At 38.1% G+C, this 23,626-nt stretch overlaps 1 protein-coding gene across 1 annotated transcript in view; it reads left to right on the plus strand.

Annotated features, from left to right (window-relative positions):
* Positions 1-26: 26 nt before the first annotated feature.
* The window catches only part of c22h20orf27 (chromosome 22 C20orf27 homolog), a 32,184-nt gene continuing 8,584 nt past the window's right edge, over positions 27-23,626 (plus strand). Inside the window, exons 1-3 of the mRNA XM_042401010.1 lie at positions 27-193; positions 4,820-4,926; positions 13,698-13,837. Of these exons, the coding sequence (XP_042256944.1) occupies positions 4,908-4,926; positions 13,698-13,837 (159 nt within the window). The 5' untranslated portion in view covers positions 27-193; positions 4,820-4,907. The remainder of the gene's footprint in view (positions 194-4,819; positions 4,927-13,697; positions 13,838-23,626) is intronic.

The raw sequence follows: 23,626 nt of genomic DNA on the forward strand, positions 1-23,626 counted from the left end.
TCCGATAGATAAAGTGCAGCGGAGAGAAAAGGGGAGTGGACGCTGTGCTGGTTTGTATTTTGAGCTGCAACGACTCCCTGTATTAAAACCACACTTCCATAGACAGACAGACGGACAGACAGACGGACGGACAGACGGTTTCGGTTATTTTTTTCACTCACGTGCGACTTCCAACCGTCGTGAATCAAGTAAGGTAAGCTTATCGGACAAAGAAAAGAAAAGAAAAAGAAATGAACGTTTGACAGTTTGTGCTAACGCCTCAACTTTTTAAATTTTTTTTTTTAAGGGAAATTACTAACACCTGTCGGGACAGCGAGGCTTCTTCACATGTAGATAAAACGTTGCTATGACGCCCGTTAATATTTCAGTAACTGTGTGATATGTATATTTATAGCTACTGCATGCACTGTGGGTGTGTAGGTAACCTCCCCAAAGTCACTTCTGCTGTTTATTTGTGTCTCACTCACAGTATTTTTGTTGTCCTACGATGTGTTGTTTTTGTGCTGTGTCATTTCCCATAGAGCACTTTCATTTAATTTCATAGTCATTGTTTTCAATTACATGCTCTCTGGAGGGTGCCGGTTTTGACAATGTAACTGAAAGTCAATAGTCTAACTATAGGCATTATTATTTGCTGCTAATGTTTCCACTAATGCTGTTTATAATGACTAACGTTATAGTACACTCTAGGGTTGAAACGTTAGTTGATTAATCAATTAGTCGGCAGCTATTCTGATAATTGATATAATTGTTTTGAGTCATTTTTTAAAAAAGAAAAACAAAAATATCTCTCGTTCCAGCTTCTTAAATGTGAATATTTTCTGGTTTCTGTGGTGTTTCATGACAGTAAACTGAATATCTTTGTGGTTCTGGACTGTTTGTCAGGACAAAACTAGACATTTGAGGTTGCACTTTGGGCTTTGGGAAACATTTTTCACCATTTTTTGACATGTTATAGATCAAATGACTAGTAGATTAATCAAGAAAATAAGCAACAGATTAATTGACAATGCAAATAACTGTTAGTTGCAGCCTTATTATGCTCAGTTGCCAGTTTAGTCTACCCTAATTGATGCAAATAGGATGGGCAATATATGAGATACACCTCTAGGGATAATGCAATCAAATTCAACTGCACCACAGATTCAGCCTCCAAACTGACCATTAAGTTGAAGCAGCACCTGTCTAAAACTGTTTCAACAAAACTTGTTATTATAACCTTCATGAAATTAGGATTTATTGACAATCTGTTGTATGAGACTGCATTTGTTTTAATATTAGGTGTTCATAGTAAACTGGCAACTGAGTGTGTGTGGTGTACTCAGTGTATATAGAGCAGGATAAGATGGATACGCACAAGGTAATATTACAGTACAGCAGTGTAAACAAAGCTGATTGTCAACATAATACCCCTCATCATAGCTATATATATTAAATGTGCATGGTTTCCACTAGGAGGCTGCTTAGTCACGCCACCCAGATCCCAACACACCTTGTCTCGTCCTGACCAATAGCATCTGACAGCCTAAACGATAGCCACACTCATGAAATATATGGCATTTGCTGCATGTAATAGCACCTCTGCTCTACTTTTTCCCTAAAAGTTTTTATTTCATAAAATCGTATTAATGTTTCAACCGAGGTGGCCCACATCTGCTATACCCTGCAGTAAGTGGTGAGGCAATATAAGCAAAGGGTTAAACACTGTAAATAGATTAATGATATACCTTACATAGTAGGTTATGTACATGGCATTGCATGATGTAGAGCAGAAATAAAGAGATATGTTCAAGTTAGTGCAGTGAGACTGTTATCACATGACAACATAGAACAAAGGTTTACACAGTTAACGGTGTGGTTGTGGTGAATGTTATGCTATCTTTCTGATACCTACGTCACTCCCAACAAACCACTGAGCTAAAATAGTATGCATATATTCAAAGCGGGAGACAAGTACCTGTTGCTCCTCTCTGTGGCATCTGCAATTTTAATTTGTCGACTGTGGCACAAAGCCGAGGGAGACCTGTCAGTAACAAAACCTGGCTGGGGTTCAGGATTTAAATAAGGTGGTCATGCATGTAAATTAAGTCCAGTGCTCACATCCTGTGAAGGAAACTGTAAAAGTCACAAGTATTAAAGCTGTTACTGATTATGTTTATTGCTGGTAATGAACAAATTGTTGTTGTGGTAGAGAATCTCTAACCACATAAACCATCACATTTGGTATTTTTGGGTCACGCCTGTCCTGATTGACATGGCCAAAGCATCCTGTATAAAATGGAAGCACAGCATTAGAGGCGACAAAGTTCACACCATGCTTGTGTGTTCACACATCAAATTCAAGAGCGCAAGTCCAGTAGCACCATGTTACACTATATGTTGCTACTTCCAAGTTTTAGTATTGGCTGATTCATATGAACAACCGACCTCCACCATGAAATTTTCAACAACTCTACCATCTAGAGCCCTCACTGCTGCAGAGGGTGAAAACATGGAGAAAATAATGGATTTAAAAGATTATTCTGGTTTATTACAACTTGGGTTATTTCTTTTGATAAATCTGAACACACCAAAATAATGAATGAAATCTGTGAGCATGGTGACAACCCTACAGCCAAGAACGACTGGGAAAGAAACATGAGACGATCAGAGTGGTTGTAAACAAGCCAACAACAATTTAGCCAGATTATCTAAACTGCTTTAGTTTGGATGCAAAATTGAACATGAACACACTTGAGATATTGTTAATCATCCCTAATTTTACAGGACAGACAGTTTTTTATCATAATTTTACAGTTCTTAGTTGTTTTTACTTACAACTTAACCTGGAGGATTCTTTATAACCTGTATGTTCGACTAACTGCTTGTTGGATAAATCAGAATTATCCTTTAAGAAGCTGCATACAGTGGAAAGAAGAATCTACTTAATTAATGTATTAGATGTCACAGCAATCATTCATGTGGAAAACTGCTTATGAAGTTGTTTACAAACCTGTTTTGCTTCCAATCCAATAAGACATACTTAACGTGTCGCTCAGCAACTCTCACTGCTGGAGGTGTGAACATTTGTATCCCATCAGTAGTTTTCTAATCATAGCGACCCATTTAGGCACTCAAAGCAGCGCTAATATGCCACACCGTTAAAAGTGGATCATCCTCTGATTCCACACTATTCTCAGTGGATGTGACATGGTAAGCTTTCTACTCCATGATGTGACAGCCGTACCTCCCTCGCCGCATATAGAAACGTGATGGCTGAGAATCGCAGATCTTCGCTTCATTCCCAGCCTCGGTTAGACTGAAAGAAGGAAGTGCAAAACCACAAGTGATTCTCAGGGGTCACAGATGTGAGTGGTTCCTGTCAGAAAATGTGCAAAAGCGAACAATTAAAAGGAAACCCCACACACTAAAAGGAATTCTGAGAACGAGGCTGAACCCGGCACAGATGGCATTTTTCAAAAGAAGAATTTCCAAGGCTGTTTTCAGACCAGCAGCATCTGATTTTTGATCTATTAATGTCTAGATTGGAATAAGATTCTTCATTAAAAGCTTTGTATCTAACATGTCAACCTCTACAGTAAAACGGTCAGTGCTGTGATCAGGTATTGGCATGACATCATGACTGAAAGAGTCTTTCCTCAGTCTTGTTCTAGCTTGTTAGTTTGGTTTTGTGTTTCAAACAGCTCTCAAAAGTCCCAACAGTGCAGATGATTGTATGTTCACACTACCAGGCAGCAGCCAGCATGGCTGTGTAGTGAAGCCAGTGCAAAAATCTGCCCACTAGCTGTTTACTTGTTGAGAAAACTGTATTGATGTGAAAGAAGAAGAAAAAAAATCCTCTGAGTGCTCTCTTGAATACAAAGGCAGTGTCTTGACCATGATGAGAAAAGGATGTAGTGTACATTCTCTGTAGTAGTTCTAACAAAACAGATACACATAGCAGCAGTGAAAACACAAAAGCAGTATTGTTCTAGCAGCTCGACTGCACGCTGTTTTTTTTTTTTAAACTTGGTAACCAGAATGCAAACTTGAATGGCTGGTTTAGGTAGAATAATGTTATCCAAGCTGCCCTACTGAAGCAGATTTTCTTAAAGCACCAGTTGGCATGCTTTAGTACTAATAATAGCATTAGTTGTACCTATTATGAGGGGGTTTGCAGTTTTAATTTAACAAGTTCTTTGTGGTCATGTTAAGTTTTCAGCTGGTTTTTATTATTGTGTAAAGCTTTGGAGAAACTTGTCAGACTGATCACATGGTTCTGTGTATAATAACAGTAATGCCTGGAGATAAGGCTGCGTTCTTGAGTATTATTGCTATCCATTGCACTTATCTGCTGTCATTATACACTGTACTGTGTACAAATATGCTGTTTGGTTTCTATGTTTCCATATTTATATTAAGCACGTCCCAGAGATGTGATGAACGTTCTCCATCTGTGCGAAACTCACGAACATCAGCTTCAGTCCGTCACTAATCCTCTTAGACTGTTTTGTTGTTTTCCTTTAATTTAAGTCTCTGTCGGGAGTCTCTGGTACTCCTGGCTTGACTGGTACAGCACAGCTGTGCTCTCAGCTGTAATACAGGCTAACCTGCAGTCATGGATTTAGAAAGAAAAACACCCCAGGAAGCTTACCATGGCGAGCTGTTATTTCCCTATTTTATTTTTTCCTCAGATACAACATTTGCTTTTCCTCCTTATCTTCTAGTGATCCTCTGTCTGTCTGATTTAATCATTGCTTATTATTTTCTGTCTATCTCGCTGTCTATCTATTGCAAAATGCTTCTCTCATGGTCTCCTGTATCCTGACTTGTTTTCCAGGGTTGTTCTGAGGTCAGACTGCTGAGATGACAAGGCTGTGACAGCGTGTGTGTCCAAGTGTGTCTGGTACTGGACCGATTCCTGTGACATGGCTGCTGCTAAGAAGAGTGAGTTATTTTATCAGTATCAGTATTCACTACCTGTTGTAATTACAGTAATGTTTACTAACCTTTCATATTTAAAGGTACTCCTCTTAGTCTTTCAGTAGTCCAGTGGTGATGTGACAGCTTTGGGAAGCGGCAGAAACCATTTTAAATTGTAGACACCACTTTGAGACAGACAAGACAAGCAGTAGTTCATATACAAGATGCAGGAGATCCAGACTAACCCAGGATCAAATTGTATGTGTCTCAGGATCAAGTGTTGTTTGTTTGCTTTTGAAGTACTAGTGAATAAATTTAACGTGTGGAAACAGCCTGGAAAATTAGTTGCATAAATGTATTTTCGGAGAAGTGAGGGAGGTACTGAGAAAGTCATGAACAGCCCAGTTTGGTCCCAGTAATGAAATCAATCAAGTGTTGCTAAATCCAGATCTCCCATTGGCTTTATTTAGTGTCTTCTTCATTTAATCATAATTAATTAAGAATAAAGTTTACATACAGTGAAGGAAATCACAAAGTAGTTCAAAGCTACATTGTAGTGCACCAGATGGATTATTTCCAATACATATAAGCCCTTTTACCCAGCCAGGAAGTGATCATAATGTTTGAAGCTCTAGCCTATAATCCAGCATTTTTCAATCCTGGTCCTGGGGCACCCCTGCCCTGCATGTTTTAGATGTTTCCCTGCTTCAACAACACCTGATTCAAATTTATGAGTCGTTATCAGGCTTCTGCAGAGCTTGATGATGAGCTGGTCTTTGAATCAGGTGTGTTGGAAGAGGGAAACATCTAAAACATGCAGGGCAGGGGTGCACCAGGACCAGGATTGAAAAACACTGCTATAATCTGCTGTAGTTGAGTTATTCATTGTCCTGCATTTAAAGTTTCCCTAAAAGGGATTGGCTCTTGCAATAAAACCTAAATAAAAGACAAAAAAAAGCCAGGATGACAGATTATTCGATATAATTTACTGTGATTGAGAACCCCAAATTAACCTTTTCACCAGCAAGACATCCTGGAGGGATTCCAGGAAGGATGATCAATTTAATTTAAATTCACTATTGATTTTTTTTTTTCCTTCAGTTGGGTTTCTTGCACTGGGAAACAGGTGTTCTTATACTTGTGAGTCAGTGTCAGCAGCTTTACGCCAGCTTTTTTTGTTGAGGAAAGCACATTTATTAAGGGTTGAATAAGATGAAATATTGGAACAGGAGACCCGTTAAAGAGCCATAAATGACTCATCACGTTTTTATTGCTATCATGAATACACCTCTTCTTTCCTCCAGTGGAATATGGGTACTTGTTGTCTTCAAGGACCACTCTGTAGGTCTTTGTTCTCTTTGATAAGGTCACTGAATGAAAGGCGGTGCAAAGGGATCTTCTCTATTGACTTCCCGTTGATGCCATTTTACAAAATGCATTTTTCATGCATCTGGGATGGACTGAAATGTCACAGGAAATGTGTTTGTTTTATTTTGCTGAGGCAGAGGCAGATATTTTTACCACCTTGGGGAGAATAAAAGTAATTTTTATGTATATGTTTTTGTTGAGCTTTTAAGGCTTTGTTCTTGGGGCTTAGGACATTATAATAGGCAAAAAGAACAACAAATTTGTCAGACTGCTCCCTCATTAATGTGGAGAAATTTGAAAACACATTTTCATGTCTTTTTGAAAATGCTTATCATTACTTTTGGTGTGTGAACATTTATTACTTTCTGAAAAGTGGTCCAGTCTGCCAATGTTTGATTGAAACCAAATGTGGTGCTTGATTTTGGTCCTAAATATGTAGATTTTGGTTTTATTTGGAGTGTACTGACACCAAAATAAAACAAAACAAGTTCAGAAAGAGGAATGCTGATAGACTGACAGAAAACTGTAATGTTCAGCTGAGTAGAAGCAGATATACTGACAGACAGATTAGTGGAGAGACAGAAGTAGATGGAGATTAATCTGAAATAAGCTAGTTCAGTAGGGCAAGCATGCGCATGTTAATTTGTATGTGCACATGCATCTGTGTGGTTATGGGTCTGCCACTACTGAGAGAGTAAGTGTGGGTGAGTGTCCCTGCTCTTGCTTTGTCTGGGATTATCTGACCCTCCTAAAAGGCCACAGATCTCAGTATTGTGATAATGAGCCTGACACAGAAGCTTGGCTCAAAGCTCTTCTACTGCTTTGATGGTGTTTGTGTATGTGCAAATACATCAAAGTTAAATAGAAAGTAAAAACATAAAAGTCAGAGCTGAATAAGTAAAGACTAAAAGATATGTAAGTGATGCCAAATTATACACGGAAATGTGCCAGTGACATCAAACAAAGCAGCAGACAGCTGCCTCGGAAATTAATAAGCGTAATGGTGACAGCAGAGATGAGTGAGAATATTGCTTCGTGATATATAAACACTGCGCAGTTACATGACTTGCTGACAGGATTTGGTAGCATTTTCACGTGCCAAATGGTTTATCAGGCAGACATTTTGTAATAGTGCATTAACACTGTAAAGTTACGAATGATCTCATTTATGTTGTGTTTTATACACTCACCGGTCACTTTATTAGGTACACCTCTGCAATCTAATGCAACCCAATACAACAGCTCATAATTTCTACATTTATGAAGCTTATAAGGTGATAATTCTACTTTATGTTTATTATTGAGGTCATTGTGGGTGGTTGTGTACTGGAGGGCATTATATTGAATGGTGTTTCTAATATTTTGTCCACTCCATTAACATACATGAGGGGGGTAAAATATTAGGAGCACTTTTTTAAAGTTAATTCACCATCACCACCCACTGTGACCTCAATAATAAGCAAAGTAGAATTATCATCTCTCTGACAGCGTCAATAAAAACTGAAATTATATAAGCTTCATAAAAGTAGAATTTATGGCAGAGCTGTTGTATTAGATTGCATCAGATTGCACAGGCTTTCAGAATAAAGTGGCCAGTGAGTGTATCTTGTAATCATATTTACTGCTCTTTTCTTAAATCAGGTTAATAATTAGGCTGTCCCAGCAGGGCAGGGCAGGACAGGACAAACAAAGCTGTAGTACTCACTGCTGCACAACCTGACGATGAATGACAAACTTGAACACTGCTGCCACCTATATACCTGGAATTTATTGTGAGAGGAGTTATTTTTGAATAATAAGGTTCTTGCAAGTAAAACTTTCATTCATTTACTACAGACATTGTAATAATTGGGACACTTCCAAGGCTTGGATGGACGGGAAACTCGTAGTTTGGTCATCAATAGAAAAGATGAGCAGCTGTGTTAGAATATAAAGTATCAGGTTCTTTGATAAAAAGTCAAAGGTACACAAACTTGAGTAGAGAAGATAAAGATTACAATTTTTAAAACACTGATAAGACAATCTGAAGTGTAAATGAATCACTGTGGGATTCTGGGTTAATTTTTGATAAATCTGGCAACTACAGCACCATGTTTTTTTCCCAACTACACCAACAAAGTGTGAAATATGAATTCACCACAGCTCTGATACTCTCTCCATGGCAATGGTGGCTGAAGCTCATGGATATCATAGTAGTTGGAGCCATCTGTGAAGCCAAGCTGATGGAAAATACATCATTTCTCAGAAGCTGAAATAATTCAAACTGATGGCCGTGACATATAAACCTTTGGTGTCACATTATTCATGAGACTGCTGTGTTTCTGTTTTGAGGAACATTGAGATAAAGGGGAAAAATAATCGGAATAAATTTGAAAATTAACAAAAGAAAAACAAATTATTGGTAGTTGTAATAGTAAGTAAAGTCATGTTAAGAATAGGTTAAAATTATGTAAATGTACTTATGTGCAGTGAAAGAACAGCACAGTGCTGTACAGACATACTACATTTGAATTTATTTCAGAAAAGAGACATATGCTTCATTGTGTGAAAATATCCTGAGGGAGAATTAACATTAGTACGCAAACCAGCTTACACCCATCAACATCATGGCTGATGTGCACAAGGTCGACTGTGCGTGGTTCTTGAGTATGTTTCGAAGCATGTTTGACTGCGAGGCTCGCCATACAAACACACGTCTCTCAGCCATCTGTCAGCATCTGAGACACACATTTTTCTTTCAACGGAAACAGTTTTACATTCATGCTGCAGACGGGTTTGCCTTAATATTTGTCAGATTTCTTGAATGGAACATTTCTGATTTTTGAGAGAAAATTGAGTTACTGGCTGGAAGATTCATTACAAATTTAAAAAAAAAACCTTCTCTTTATATATTCCAAACTCCAGAGGGTATAATGCACCCTTTTAACTCCAGATGATAGACTGCCATTCACTGTAAAGTATGAAAGCCAGCCATTATTAAGCTTAGTGTGCCAAGTGAATGTAATTACAGTCATGGAGCCCTATTGTAGGAACTTCTAGGCATCATGCAAAAAGCTTCTTATAGCAGTGATTTAAAATAACAGGTCCGATGGGATGATGAATTGAAGCTTAAGTCTTAAGTCATGAGGAGAGTATACACCCCTGTCTGTTCTTACTGAATATTTTCTTTTAAATGTGATGTCAAAGGCATGCTCAGAGACGTTTTTTTTTCATTAAGTGTTTTAATTTTTGGTACAGCCACTGTCTCGCTACTGTCTTCAAAGCCAAACCAGAGAAGTGGGCTCTGTGTGCCGCACATAGTGGCTGCGTTGTAGTACTCGAGTTGTTGGATCTGATCAGTGAACCAGACATTCAAGACTCAGGGATGACACAAGATATCGCTGTCACTGACTTTTGAATGGCTTCCCTGTAATCTACAACAAACAAGCAGAGTCAGAGAGTCACTCAAACACACATAAAGATTACAAAAACAGACACAACCGTTGGATCCTCCAAGCATAAGTCTGCCTGAAAAGCACCAAGTGTTCCTAATAAAAGGGTCATTCAAAATTATGCAGTTTTGTGCTTTTTGATCTGATGTTTTTGAAGTGTAGAAATGAGACCAGTAGTGTAACTTTTGTAATTAGAGCAGCGTTTCACACATGCAGTAAAGACTTTTCAGCATGCAAAATCAGAATAGTAACCATGTAACTATATAATTGCTGCTGAAATTATCATGTCATGTAGTATTTCTATATTTTAAAGCTGTAACGAATGGTTATTTTTATCATTAGTGCTCACTATTTCTTTGATTGGTCAATTAATTATTTACAAGATGTCAGAAAATAGTGAAAATTTTTATAACAAATATCCAGAGTGGCTGAGTGACCTGATCTTTTAAATTGCTTTATTTGTCCAGCCAACAGTTAATAACCCAAAGATGCAATTTACAGTATTGGAAAAGGGCAGCAAATCAAACTTGTGCCAACACTGTTAAAACCAGATTTTTATGTTTTTTTTTTCCCATCATGTTTGAATTTGGGGGGAATAACAAACCCCAAATACTAAGTGTTTGTTGTCAAATAAATGGAATTTATGTACTTTTTTTATGGCAGGTATCTTTTTTTCCTTTAAAAGGTGGATATTATGATCCGGGAAAGACTCATGATTAATAGTCTAATATATTTTAATGTTTAATTTACATGAAGGCACATAGCCAGAGAAGAAAACTCATTTTCTGCAACTGACCTACCCTGACTCAGAGATTGTCCCATTGAAAATCACAGGAATAATGTTCATAAATTCTGTTTTCAGTTAATTTACATATTTTGAATCAGAGCTCCCAGTATGGGATATAGTTAATATAGCCAAGCTATTCCTCACTATCTTAGAGCTTTAGACCTTAAACAGCGTTTCAGTAAAACACCCCCATCCTTCATGTCTACTTTCCATTTCAACACACTGATCCTGCACATATGGAACATGATGTAACTCCTGAACTCATTATTGTGACCCAGATTGCTGATAGCAAGGATTTCTAATCTCTAATATAAGTCAGTATGAAAGTTTAATGGAACCGGACCCAAGTGGGGCAGTAATGGCCTGGGTTTCATGTAATGAAATAATGCAAGTCAGCATATGAATTCAATTAAATGTGTTGCAATGATGCACTATAGAATTGTCTCTTCAATATTAACCGCATGTATTTATTGTGTACATTATTGTAAATTATTACCAGACTCTGCTCTGTTTTCTTAATAATTAATACAGATGGCACCAGCTTCACCAAATGTGTGCTTGTCATGACTTGGCAGAGAAAGTCATATTTCTCCTCTTTTGACAATTCTTGTCTTGGATTTAAAGGAGTATTTCTGGTCCAGATATGAATGGGAGCATCACTAAATATGAACAGAAGGACAAGCATATTTTAATTTTATAGAAAAAAGACATAAACCACTGAAATTGGTTGGCAAAGGACACCTGGTTAAAGTAAATTGGAGTTAAAGCCTCTGAAAATTTGAATTCAAAGCATTTCTCTGTATAATTAAATAGTTATGACTATTTATTATGAATATTACTGAAATTAATATTGAGGTCTGCAACTTAGAAAATAGTGAAAATTGCCTGTTATAATATTTGTAGAGCTCATGGTGATGTCTTCAGATGTCTTGTTTTGTCTGATCACAGAGCTTCAGGCATGGAGCAGTTTTAAATTCATATAACATTTAATTAAATACACACATTTCCTTCTAGACAGCTTTTCACGCTCACAAATCTTTTCTTGCTTTAATCCCTGTGATCAACATTCAGATTCATTAAAAGCGAGTAAAAAGTAAAAGCTTCCATCTTGCAGCTAGTATTCATTAAGCCAGTATCTGTCTTATTACTATAAATTAGTAATCTTAAGTCCAGATTCCTGCTCAGTGTTGTAGTGAAAATGCCTCGTGTGTTGGCTGTGACATCCCGGGAGTCTGCATATAAATATAGACGAGCCACAGAAGCAGCGCCAAAAAAAACTAGTTCCAAAGTCGAATAGCGCAGTTTTATTTTAGCAGGTGATGAGATACTCAGGAACTCCGCTACGTGCCAGATACATGCGTCTCATCTTGGTGTCACTTGATAGAGTTGGCAGTCAGAAATATTGGCTTTAAAACAAAGCTCAAGCATGGTGGTCATATTGCTGATTGGAGCACCTTTTTGAAGTTTTTGAATAAATCATGAATAATTGGAGCGAGTTCATTAGCAACCAAGACAGTGTTTGTGTATGCACAGAGACGGGGCAATGTTAGATATGCTAATGTCAAAGCGTGTGCATAAACACACACGCACTGAAGCTATTTCCTAAGAGTTTCTATGGGAAATGATGTTTGAATTCAAGTGACAAGTCCCAGTGGCTCTTAAAGCAAAGGGCAGTCTCCTATTAATAGAATATTCAATAAACGTTCAAACAATTGTTTAAATATAGCAGAAAAGGTCAATATATTCTTTGCACTGTTTGTTTATCTTTCGTCGTTTAGCAGCTGTACATGTCCTTCACTCTTTTGAAGTTCTGGGAAAGAATCGGTCTATAATCAGACCCAAGGCTCTTTCAGCAGTAATCCAGAGAAATTGTTTATCGTTACAGAGAGAATTATTATCTTTGGGAGGAGGAGGTTTATTTGGAGAACAAGTTTCCATCCATGTCTCAGTGTCATAGGAGAACATCAAACCCCAAAAGGAAATAATATATTTATCTTGTAAGCCTGAACCGCTTTAACTCCTTTTATGACACAGAGATCTCATACAGACTGGCGTGGCGAATAAAAAGAATAGTAAGGTTTGATGGCACGCGGTATTTGCTAAATGAATAATTTAAAAAGGCCATCTTCAAATGTTATGATTGTAAAAGTGAGCAGCTGGGCGGATTTCCCGTCAGTAATGGTTAAGAATTGTGATTTGTGAGGAAACATCATAATATCAACATTGGAAGACATGATTGGTCAGTTGCTGCTAATTCAAAATAATATTATTAAATAAATTAAATGATACTGTCCAATCATATTTCGGAGCTTGTGCATAGAGGTACAGTTTTGTTTTCTTTGAATGAGCTCAAAATTAAATACTAACCTACACACCACCATTATGTATAGCCAAAAGTATGTGGACGCCCCTGTCTGACCTCACTAATGCTCTGTGCCAGGAGAGTTGAGGTTGTTATAGCATCATTTTAACGCCTGTGGCTTTGGGATGGGATGTTCAGCATTTTGGCCATATGGTGTATCATTTAATATTTAATATATCTGGTCCAGTGATTAAAAGCAGTGGGATACAAAGCTGTCGCTCTCCAGGTGATCTTGACCTCTGACCTCAGGGGGAGGCCAAGCTGATGGTGTATTTCCACGCAGGGATTAACAAACTGTCATATCACTATTAGTAGGTTCTGCTGGGCGGAAGTGACTACAACATTTCTACTGTGCCTATGTTCACTACAAACCATCTGCTGTTTCTTTATCATGTTCCCTTCTTCTTCAGTTTTTGACTAATTTTCTCTCCTCTAACTGTTACCTCAGCTTCACTAGCTCATGCTCACTTCCTGCTTTCTCCTTTTGATCTCTTCTTCTATCTCTCTCCTCTTCCTGTCCTTCAGTCCCACCAACACTATTCTTGTAAAGCACCGATTTCACTAGATAATTATGATGGTGCACTGTATGCGTGCGTGAAAACAGTATGTGTATTGTGTATTGTGTACTGTGTTTCTTTCTGATGCGTTCACAGCTCCCTGAGCATTCAGACTAACGGGGCCGGTTTGAGTGATTGCCTCTGTAAAGTGCTTCGCTGTACAGTCCATTATGTCACTAAAAAGGAGTTGGCTGTAGCTGTTTAACGTGTCTTTTCTCCCTTTAATGGGTATCTAGTGTGAGTGTTTGTGTTCATGGTCGACCTTCAGCAGCCTCTTTCCTCTTTCTCAGGTTGTGCAAAGGCAGGAGGTGTGCGCTTCTCAGAGAAACCTCCTGCTGCCAGCGCCTCATCACATGTTCACTTCGACGAAAAGCTGCATGACTCTGTCGTCATGGTGACTCCAGAGGATGATGGCAACTTCATGGTTAAGGTTTGTTTAACTTGGAATTAGCCTGACACGTAGTAGTAGTATATGTAGTGTACAAACTTATCCTCATCTTTAGTGTTGAAGACTAATAACATGATTAGGGTCCCTATTCTACAGCTCCAGTCATGACACTGGATGAGCTGCACAGCTGTAACAATAGAACCAAAGAATTGCTGCAATAGTTGTAGGACAAGAGGGAAATGATTGACAGCCTCAAATAAGACACAATGTCATGCATGATACTTAGACTGCATGACAATGTAAACATTCACTTGGTTTATCTGATTGTTGTCATTCAAATATAAACCAGAAATGTGTGTGCTGTACTTGTATAAATGCATCAGATGTTGCAATCACATGATAATCTTACATTAATCTATTTAGGTTCAAGGAGCTGCACTGAAATACTGGAAATGTTTGGAGGGATTTCTTTATAAGATAGTGATCTCAGCCCTTTTTGTTCCAAGCTCAGTTATCAGCTGGCATCATCACATGCTGCCTACAGCCATGCTGTTAAGCTTTACTGAGGCACAACGAGTGGTACTGGGAGCTAAGAGCTAACACTTCAATCTCAGTTTAATGGGTTAGCAGGCTATAACTTGCTAATTGGTAGTAAACACAAACTACAATTGAGAAGGATGGGAATGACATTAGTTCTGCAGGTATTTGGTCAAAAACCAAAGTAGTGGATGAATAGAAATTTTGAGCTGATGATGGCACTGAGGAACAGTAAATGGATCACCAATTTCCAATTAGCATTTCACTGAAAACCACAAATGTGAACCTCATGTTGATGCTAGACGAAAAGTCAGGGGATCGCCAAAGTCAGTTGGATACGCCGTCATGTGGGAACCATAAATGTCTGTACAAAATGTGATACTAATGTTAAGATATTTCACAAGATACATGAAAACTTTGACCTGCTGGGTGTGCTCCAGAAAAAGTTAATGTGTCACCAAAGTCATTAGGACACCATTGTCTGTATATCTGTACCGAATTTCATGACAATCTAAAAGTCTAAAAAGGTTTTGAAACGTGACTACGTTTACATGCACACTAATATTATTCAGAATCTGATACAGGTCATGTAAACAGCATCTTCAGTTTGGATATTCCGCATTAGACATTATTCCGAATGTAGCGTTTTCCAATAAGACATGTGGGATTTGCCGATATTATTCAGGTTTTAAGAGCATTCTTTGGACATGTATACAGTGCATTCGGAATATGCGTCTCAAATGGGGGTTTTACCACAGTTTGTGACACACGGCCTCTTGCCTTTTTACGGTCAGCTCTGTGCGTTGTGAACAAACCAACTAGCCAACAGTTTGCAAGGCTGAAATAGAGATGCATGATGGGCTGGTTGTGTAACGCCCCCCTGCGCAGCCAAAATGACATATGCTGGAGCAGGAAGGCAGACAGAAGAAGGAGAGGAATGAGAGCAGAGTGGAGAGCCGTTCAAGGCGGGATGGAAAAACAGAGCACGCCTCCTCCACGATGGGGACGGAGGGGATTGGTTATTATCCTGACATGCAGCCACGGAGTGACGGTGACGCACCAAAAATATAACCTCGGTACTGGATATGCCTGTAACTGTAAATTTATAATATCAGTCATATCAATATCACTTATAAATGTCAAGCAGCAGCTCACTAATGTTTTTCACCTTGCTGGTTTACTTCACTGCCTGCGGAGATCTTGTGATTCCCGTTTACACCGGAGCAACCTTGAAAACCCTCTGCATGTAAACGGGAATATTCATTTTCATTAGCCATGTAAACAGCTTTCTAGGAATATTTTTTTTCGGAATAAGGGCAAATACAATACTAAAGGTTAAAACAGGTTCAATAAAACACCTGTCAAACAAGGTGATGGTTTTGGAAACATATATAAAATTAGTCCAGTTTCCTTTGGAAAAGCCAACACTTCTCTACCTTCCCACAGACTGTATCTGTAATTGGTTATAATTAGGTGCTTGACTTCCCTGGGTGCCATATTATCTAATGGTGGATATAATATTGAAGGTAACTCTTTGATCCAGTGTGCCAGTCCCCTCAGTTTCTAGGAGCATTGATAGGCTTTATCTGGGAAACATCCAGGAGAAGATTAAAGTCTTTTCTCATCACCCTTAATCTCCTCTGTCGGCTATAAAGGCACAGGACAAAATTATCAGACTTTTCATCTGTTCTCTGCTGTCAGCTCTTAAACCCCAGAGGTGCTCAACTCAGGAGCCAAACAACGGCAAATATGAGACTAAAACTGCAATATAAGAGCCTGTGGAAAAACTCACACTTGAGTTTAAATTTGAAAATCAGTGACCATGAACTTGTTTCAGCTGTACAGACTTAATTTGCAACAAAGCTGCTGATGATCATGACGCTAATGAAGGGATACGCAGATGAAACGTGTTCCTTCTACCTGCACAGTTAAAAGACAGCTCATTTATATCTGAGTGCTGGCTGTGTTTTTTTTTTCAGAGCTCTTTAAATCTACTTGTCATAGAAGCAGTTCTTCGTGTTTTTTTCTCACACCATTCACTTTGCTAATGGACCTATGAGCGGTGAAAATCTTGGGAGAAATACAGTGGATGCCATGCAGCAAAGATCCTTGACTGAATTAGAGCCTTGGATGTGAAGGTTAAGTGTTTTACTGTCACAGGAGCACTTTGCTTTCTTGCCTTTTGAGACTTCAGTTGTACCTGAAGAGATTTTAGATTTGTACAATCTGGCTCTATGGATGGCAGTGTTGGTCAGACCACCACTTTTATCCAGATGGAAATATCTAAACAACCATCGGATGGGTTGCCATGAAATTTGGTACAAACACACATGGTCCCCAGAAGATGAAGCCCAATGACTTTGATGATCCCCGGACTTTTCCTCTAGTGCCACCATGAAGTTGACGTTTGTAGTTTGGAGTGAAATATCTTGACAACAGCTGAATGGATTGGCATAAAATGTGGTGCAGATATTCATGCCTCCTTCAAGATAAATTGTAATAATTTGGTGATGCTCTGACTTTTCATCTAGTGCCATCATTGGGTCAAAATTTCAATTTGTCAAATATTTTGGTTTATTACAAAATACCATCAGTCTCAGCTGCACTTTGTGTTTAGGGCAATTAACGAGTGTTAGCATGCTAACAAGCTAAAATAAGATAGTGAACATGGTAAACAATATACCTGCTAAACATCAACATGTTAACATTGTTCATTGTTAGATGTTATCAAACCACAGCTGTGACTGACAGGGATGCTAGAACTTCAACATTTAGTCGATTCATCGATTAGTCGATCAACAGAAAATTAATTGGCAACTATTAGCTATTATTATTAACTATAGTTAATCTAATAATCCTTTTAGTCATGTTTTAAGCAAATAAGCAGAAAGTTTGCTGGTTGCAGCTTCTCGAATGTGAGGATTTGACACTTTTCTTTGTCATACATGTTAGTAAAGTGAATATGTTTGGGTTTTGGACTGTTGGTCAGACAAAACAAAACATTTGAAGACATCACCTGAGAACTTAAATGGGCATTTTTCATGTTTTCAGACATTTTACAAACAAAACAATTGAGAAAATAATTGGCAGATTAATCAATAATGAAAATAATTGTTAGTTGCAGCCCTACTTCGTGCATGTGCAACGACAAGCGCAGAGGGCTAGATCTTGGCTGCACAGACTGTGTGGGCATCTCCAAGCAGAACTTCATGTATGAGTTACAGTGCAAAAAAGTGCAAAAAGGCTGGAAGGAATATAAATCAGAGGATGAGGTGATTAATAAATACACTTTCAGCCCTGAAGCATGTGAAGCATGACAACATTAGCTCAAGAAAAGGAATCATACTGTTGTCTGGATGCTGCAGAGCATCACCATGTAAACACACAACACCACTAATGTGCAGCCGAATGATGCTGGATGTTGAATCAGGATATTAGAATAAGAACAGTGTCCACAGATTATTAATAGCTCATAAAGTGTGAGCAGCACTGATTAAAATATTTGAGAAAAGACACGTACATCCTTCATTTAACAAGTCCTGAATTTTATTTTTATGTTCAAGTGGCTGGGACAGAAAATGAAGTGCATCTCAAGTAGCTCATGTTTTCTGAAAGGCTTTTGAAAAGATTTCCTGCCTGCAGGTAGTATGTGTCCTAGAATCCTTTATATCAATATTATTGAATGACCTAAACAGTTGTTTTTTTTTTTTTTCATTTTCTGTTCCTCTCACTGTCTCTGAAAAAGGCTCACCTTCTCACTTTAGTTGGTAAATTCAAAAAAACAACTCCTTATTTCTTACTGAAGTCAGTTTAAAGTTTTCTTACTGAAGTTCCCTTTAAGTTTAAAGGTAAATATGACTTTGTAGAGTGGTTTAAGATGAGTATTGATGGTATAGATACCCTAATAAATACCTTCATGCGGCTTCAGGTCAGCCTTTTCTTCCTCCAGAGTTTCTCAGTCCAACCAAAATCCCAAAACAAAGTTCTAAACAGGCTCACAGTAATTAAACCTTCCCGAGCTTTGAAACAAACTCTCTGGCAATATCAATTTGTGTGCTCATTGCTTAAAAGCTGTGTGCGCTCGTGAAGACGGACAACAAACTTGGCTGTGACCTTCACAGTTACAGAGCCGCCTGTTCGTGTGAGTGTATTTGTGTTTCTCAAAGCTCTTTAAGTGCGCTTGAGAGTAGGCACAAAGTACTGTCAGCCCTGTGCCGTGGCTCATCGTGGAGCTGAGGGGCGGGGGTGGGGGGGGGGTTGTGTTGCCATGGAAACGGCCAGGGTAGCTGGTGATCCTGGCAGGCAGACCAAAGATAAGGTGGGAGTGCGTGGGATGGAAGCTGCATGTATACAACAGCTGTATGAATACTAGTTTTCACTCTTTTAAACAAGCGTATTTAGATTTCACAAAATCTGTTTGCACGTAGGTCAGGCGGGGTCATGGGAGGACAACACATAATTGAATGTAAAGTTTTCAATATGCTGTTGTTTTTGAGTGAAGTGGTGAAGCTGAGGATGGAAATGAGCATCTGTCAAGTGCAACAGAAATCAGCTTTAGTGTAGCGTTGCTGTAGAAACCACACATTTTGTTAAATCTACATTATTTGTGTGACTCAGGATTACAAAGCTGATGTTTTGTTAATTTTCACATCTACTCTCTCTTATAAAGCAGAGCCATGAATTTATATGATGTCTGTTATATAAGAGCAGGTGCTGTTCCAGAGATCATCAGTAGGTTTTTACATACACACTAACAATAATCATATTACTGTGAGTAAATAGATTAAGGGTTAATGACTGCGGGGATGTGTGGTTGCCTACAGGGATCATGTAATTAATTACACAAAATCAGATAAGGGAAATTGATTTAATGAGACACATTTTTTTCTACCACTGCCTGCCTTGTCACTTTATTTTACTACACATCATTTTGAATTTAGCTCATTGATTGGCTTTTCTGGCACTAATAGAAACCAGACTGGAGTGTTTACATACCACAGTATTTGATTGTTGAATGAATTGAGTTATGCCTACACTGATTAAGAAGAATAACTTTGTTACCGAATGAGATAAACTGAGTTTATGGATTTTAGAGCTGAAACGATGACTAGTCTGTTCATTATGTAGTCAATCAAGAGAAATTTAATGCTAACGATGCCAAACATTATCTGGTTCCTCCTTCTCTGATGTGATGATTTGCTGCCTGTTTCACTATAAACTGAATATCTTTGAGTTTTGGTGGGACATAACATGTAAATTGGGCAAATTTTGATGGATATTTTTCACTTTTTTCTAATATTTATAAACTAATAAATAAATAGAGTAATTAATAAGAAAAACAACAACAATAGATTAATCATAAATGAAAAGAATCATTAGTTGCAGATCTGATGGAGTTTCAATGAAAATGAAGAAACAAGTTCTTAGAAACCAGAATATAAACTCTCATTTAGGTGTAAGAACAGGATATGTAAATAGGCAGATATTTGCTAACAAGTTCCCCATAACAACTTTATGAGGCCATAATGTTGAGTTTAATGAGAAGTTCTGCTCTCAAGTGGCAAAAAAAACATTAGTTCTGCTTTTAAAGAGAAATGTAAACCCCTGAAGCTGTTGTTAAAACATGGCTGCAGCAGAAAGTGTTAATAATACTCTGTTAGCTTTGTGTTTTTCTTTTGTAAAAGAAGATAATGCAGAATGACCGATACATACAATATGGCCAAAAGTATGCGGACACCCCTGTACTTAAACGTTCTTTTCATCTGTGGCTGTTTTAATAATTCACAAGCCAAAACAGCGAATGGCAGGACAACGTTTTTATTCCATTTATGTTGCATTTTGATCTTTTCCGTCTTTTAAATAATCTTTTGTCAATGTTGCGATGACGTTAGCAGCGCACCTCTCCCTGTCGAATGTTTGTTTGATGGTTAGTTCAAAAAGGTAATTTGCAGAACAAAATGTGTGCTCACGTTAGATAAGAAGAAGACTTCCTCAGGAAAGCTAATGTGGGTTGTTCAGAGTTTGTGGTTCTGGTGTTGTGTAGCAGGCTCAGACTGAACGTTTGCCTTTGATAGAACAGTGACGTTACTGCAAATACGTTTTTAAATGAAGTCTTTTCATAAGCTGTTTGGAGACAAGTTCTCCATCTATGTAGACAGATTTATTATTATTATTATTATTATTTATTATTGCAAAAATGGAGAGCACCATCATGATGCAAAAATGATAAAATATAAATTTCTCCCTTTCGGTTTCTGATCTTTTTCACACAAGCGAACACGAGATGTGATGTTCTGATTAGATATGTAAACCACAGCAGAAAATAACATGTAATTCACTTTCAGTTGAATTTCAAATGTCATGCATTACTTTAAATTATTTTTCTCCAATATTAGGTGAATGCCAGTCACAGCTAGTTATTTATTTCCCAGACCAAACACACTGTAATGATGATTGTAGATTTAACATCCAAAAGGCAGCCCTGAGTGAAATATTTTGGATGAACGCTGAGTTGTTTCTGTGTCTGGGTGTGTCCAACTCTCAGTGTTACACATAGTACATCTTAAGAAATTACAGTCATAGTGCATGAATGTATTAGACTAAACCAAATAGTTGCCTACAAACTATTTCATATTGGTTATCACTCCATCATTTAGGCATTTTACCTGATCTCTCTTTCTCTTTGCAGCATAAAATTCAAACTAAATCAGTTTGTCACAGACGGTTCACAGTCTATGGACGTGCGTGGGATTACAGTCACACAACGATGGTTTTTCTCTGCAGTGCTCCTCCAGTGTTCCCTCTCTCCCTTCTCACTTAATACTGTTTGCTGCCTTGGCTCTTTCTGTTGTTTTATCCAGGGGTCGTCTGGGGCTGAAGTTGCTGTTTGCAGCTCTAGCTGGAGGGGCTTTAGGCTCATCTCTCCTTCCCTGCACGTCCCCGCTGTCTCCTCCTCGCTCTCACTGTCTCTCTTTTTATCCCGTCTCCTCTGTGAGGTTTCCCTCACTCCTCTCTGTGACTCCCTCATGAATTTTTCTCTTTGGAAAATATGAGGTTGCTACTTCTCCATCACTCGTCTCTCTCTACCTCTCTGGCACACCTTAGCTGTCTTGCCTTCCTTATAGTTTCCCTGTTACATTTTTTGCAAATGGGAATTATGAAATAAAAAAGTGTGAATTGTGGTTTAAGCAACAGTGGCAGCAGGAGATAAGAGAGAGTGTTTTGTTTGGGTGCATCAGTATTCAACAATTTGCAACCAGCTTCCTCTTTCTTTAATTTCAGTCTGTAATTCACATGGAATCTGATGTATTTTGTATGGCTGTAACTTATTTAAAAGTGCAACGATTAGTCGATTAATTGATGAGTCAATCGCCAGAAAAATTAACTGCCAACTATTTTGATAATTGAATAATTGTTTTGGATAACTTTTAAGAAAAAGATGCCAAAATATTCTGTTCCAGCTTCATAAATGTGAATATTTGCTGGTTTCTTTAGTGACAGTAAACTGAATATCTTTTAGTTGTGGACTGTCAGTCGGGGCAAAACGAGATATTTGAGGTTGTATATTGGGCTTTGGGGTTTTTAATCATTTTCTGACATTTTATAGACCAAACAACTTAATCGAAAAAGATGATGTGTTGATAATGTGTTGATAATTTTTTATAATTAATCAATTAATCATGTCATCATCTTGTCACAAGTTCCTGGATCTCAAGGTGACAACTTCACATTATTTGTTTTGTCCAACCAGCAGTCCAAAACACAAAGAAATTCAATATTCAGTGATATAAAACAGAGAAAAGTAGTAAATTACTCACATTTGAGAAGCTGAAGTCACCATATATTTCGCATTTGTGCTTGATACACGACTAAACCATACCTTTTATGGCTGCGTTCAATGTTGTTTCCATGGACATGGTGAATAAACAAGGCTGCATCGATGCCATGAAAATTAAATTATTTAACTTTTTTCAATTCATTTTCAGTTATTTGTAAAAGAGACTAAAAATAATGGGGGGAACAATAATATAATGTTATTTATTCAATATGTTAAGAGAAAATAATGAGTATAGGTAACTCCAGTTAGTTCACTTCCTCTTTGGGCAGAGATGAGGACGGTTGAACTGAGTCCAACTTTCTGCGTAGGAGTGTGGACTGAGCGGATCACAATGGATAATTGCAAGTATTCCGAGGGCTGTCTTGACAATCCCAAATATAAAGCCTGCTCGGCTCAGGATTCCTAAACGGGAAAAGAAAGAATGCAAACTTTGTGTAAAAACATTCAACATCTCCAACACGGGGGAGGCGGCAATTGAAAGCCATGTACAAGTGTAAAAGCACCGTTGTCTTATCACAGCATCCTCTGCACCCACAAATCACCACGTTTTTGGCCCAAACCAACGTGAGACCTGCAAGTAATGAATCTGCTATCATCTAGCTATTTGTACTCAGAAGTCAAATATGGTCTGAAAAGTCTACTGAGAAGTCTGGAAGTATGAAATTTTGAAATATAAAATGTGTGGGGACCTTGAATACAAGTCGGTTTATAAGGACAAACAGCAGAAACACAGCATCAACAAACATGAAATTAGTAAAGAATAAAAGGGAGAATGGCTGGATGTTTATTAAATCATAAGAAAATTAAGCAATCTCAGCTTCTCCACTGCTACCACACAGGAAAGCCATCCCCAACTTCTTATCTCAGTGCGATTTAGCGCTTTGCAAACTTTAAATTTCTTCCTTCATCCTTCTTCTTGTTTGTGGGTGCATGTTGGCCTCCATGTCTGGGTCGAGCTTGTTGGAAAGACTCCACTACAGCCTCCGCACTCATGTAGAAGGTGTAGCCATGAATAAGATCAGGCCCTTGAATTGCTGACAAATCTGTTGGCATATTGGAAGACTTTGGAGCAAAAATACAGGAGGTAGTTCAGTTTTATTTCCAGTCAGACAAAAATTGCCAATATAGCAGACGTTGAGAGGATTAAAATCACCAGAGCAATAACTAATGATTTCAATTAGAGAACTACCTCAAGGAAAACTTATCCAAATAGTGTAGTGTTAATGAGAATTACTTATCCATGTTACTTATAGAATTAATCCTTTATTTATTGAGCTGTAATGGACTTCCATTATGCAATGTGAGTCCAACACAAAGCCTGTTCCCTCGGTGTAAATCCCTCTCTCTATTATTCTTCTCTTGACCCAGCCCTCTCCCCATGTGGTTAGTCGGATTAGTTTGCAGGAGAAAGAAAGACAGCCATTGTATTTCTTCCTAATGGCCAAGTCTTTGCTTGA

This window comes from Thunnus maccoyii, chromosome 22 (assembly GCF_910596095.1).
Source record: "Thunnus maccoyii chromosome 22, fThuMac1.1, whole genome shotgun sequence".
Taxonomy (NCBI): Eukaryota; Metazoa; Chordata; class Actinopteri; order Scombriformes; family Scombridae; genus Thunnus; species Thunnus maccoyii.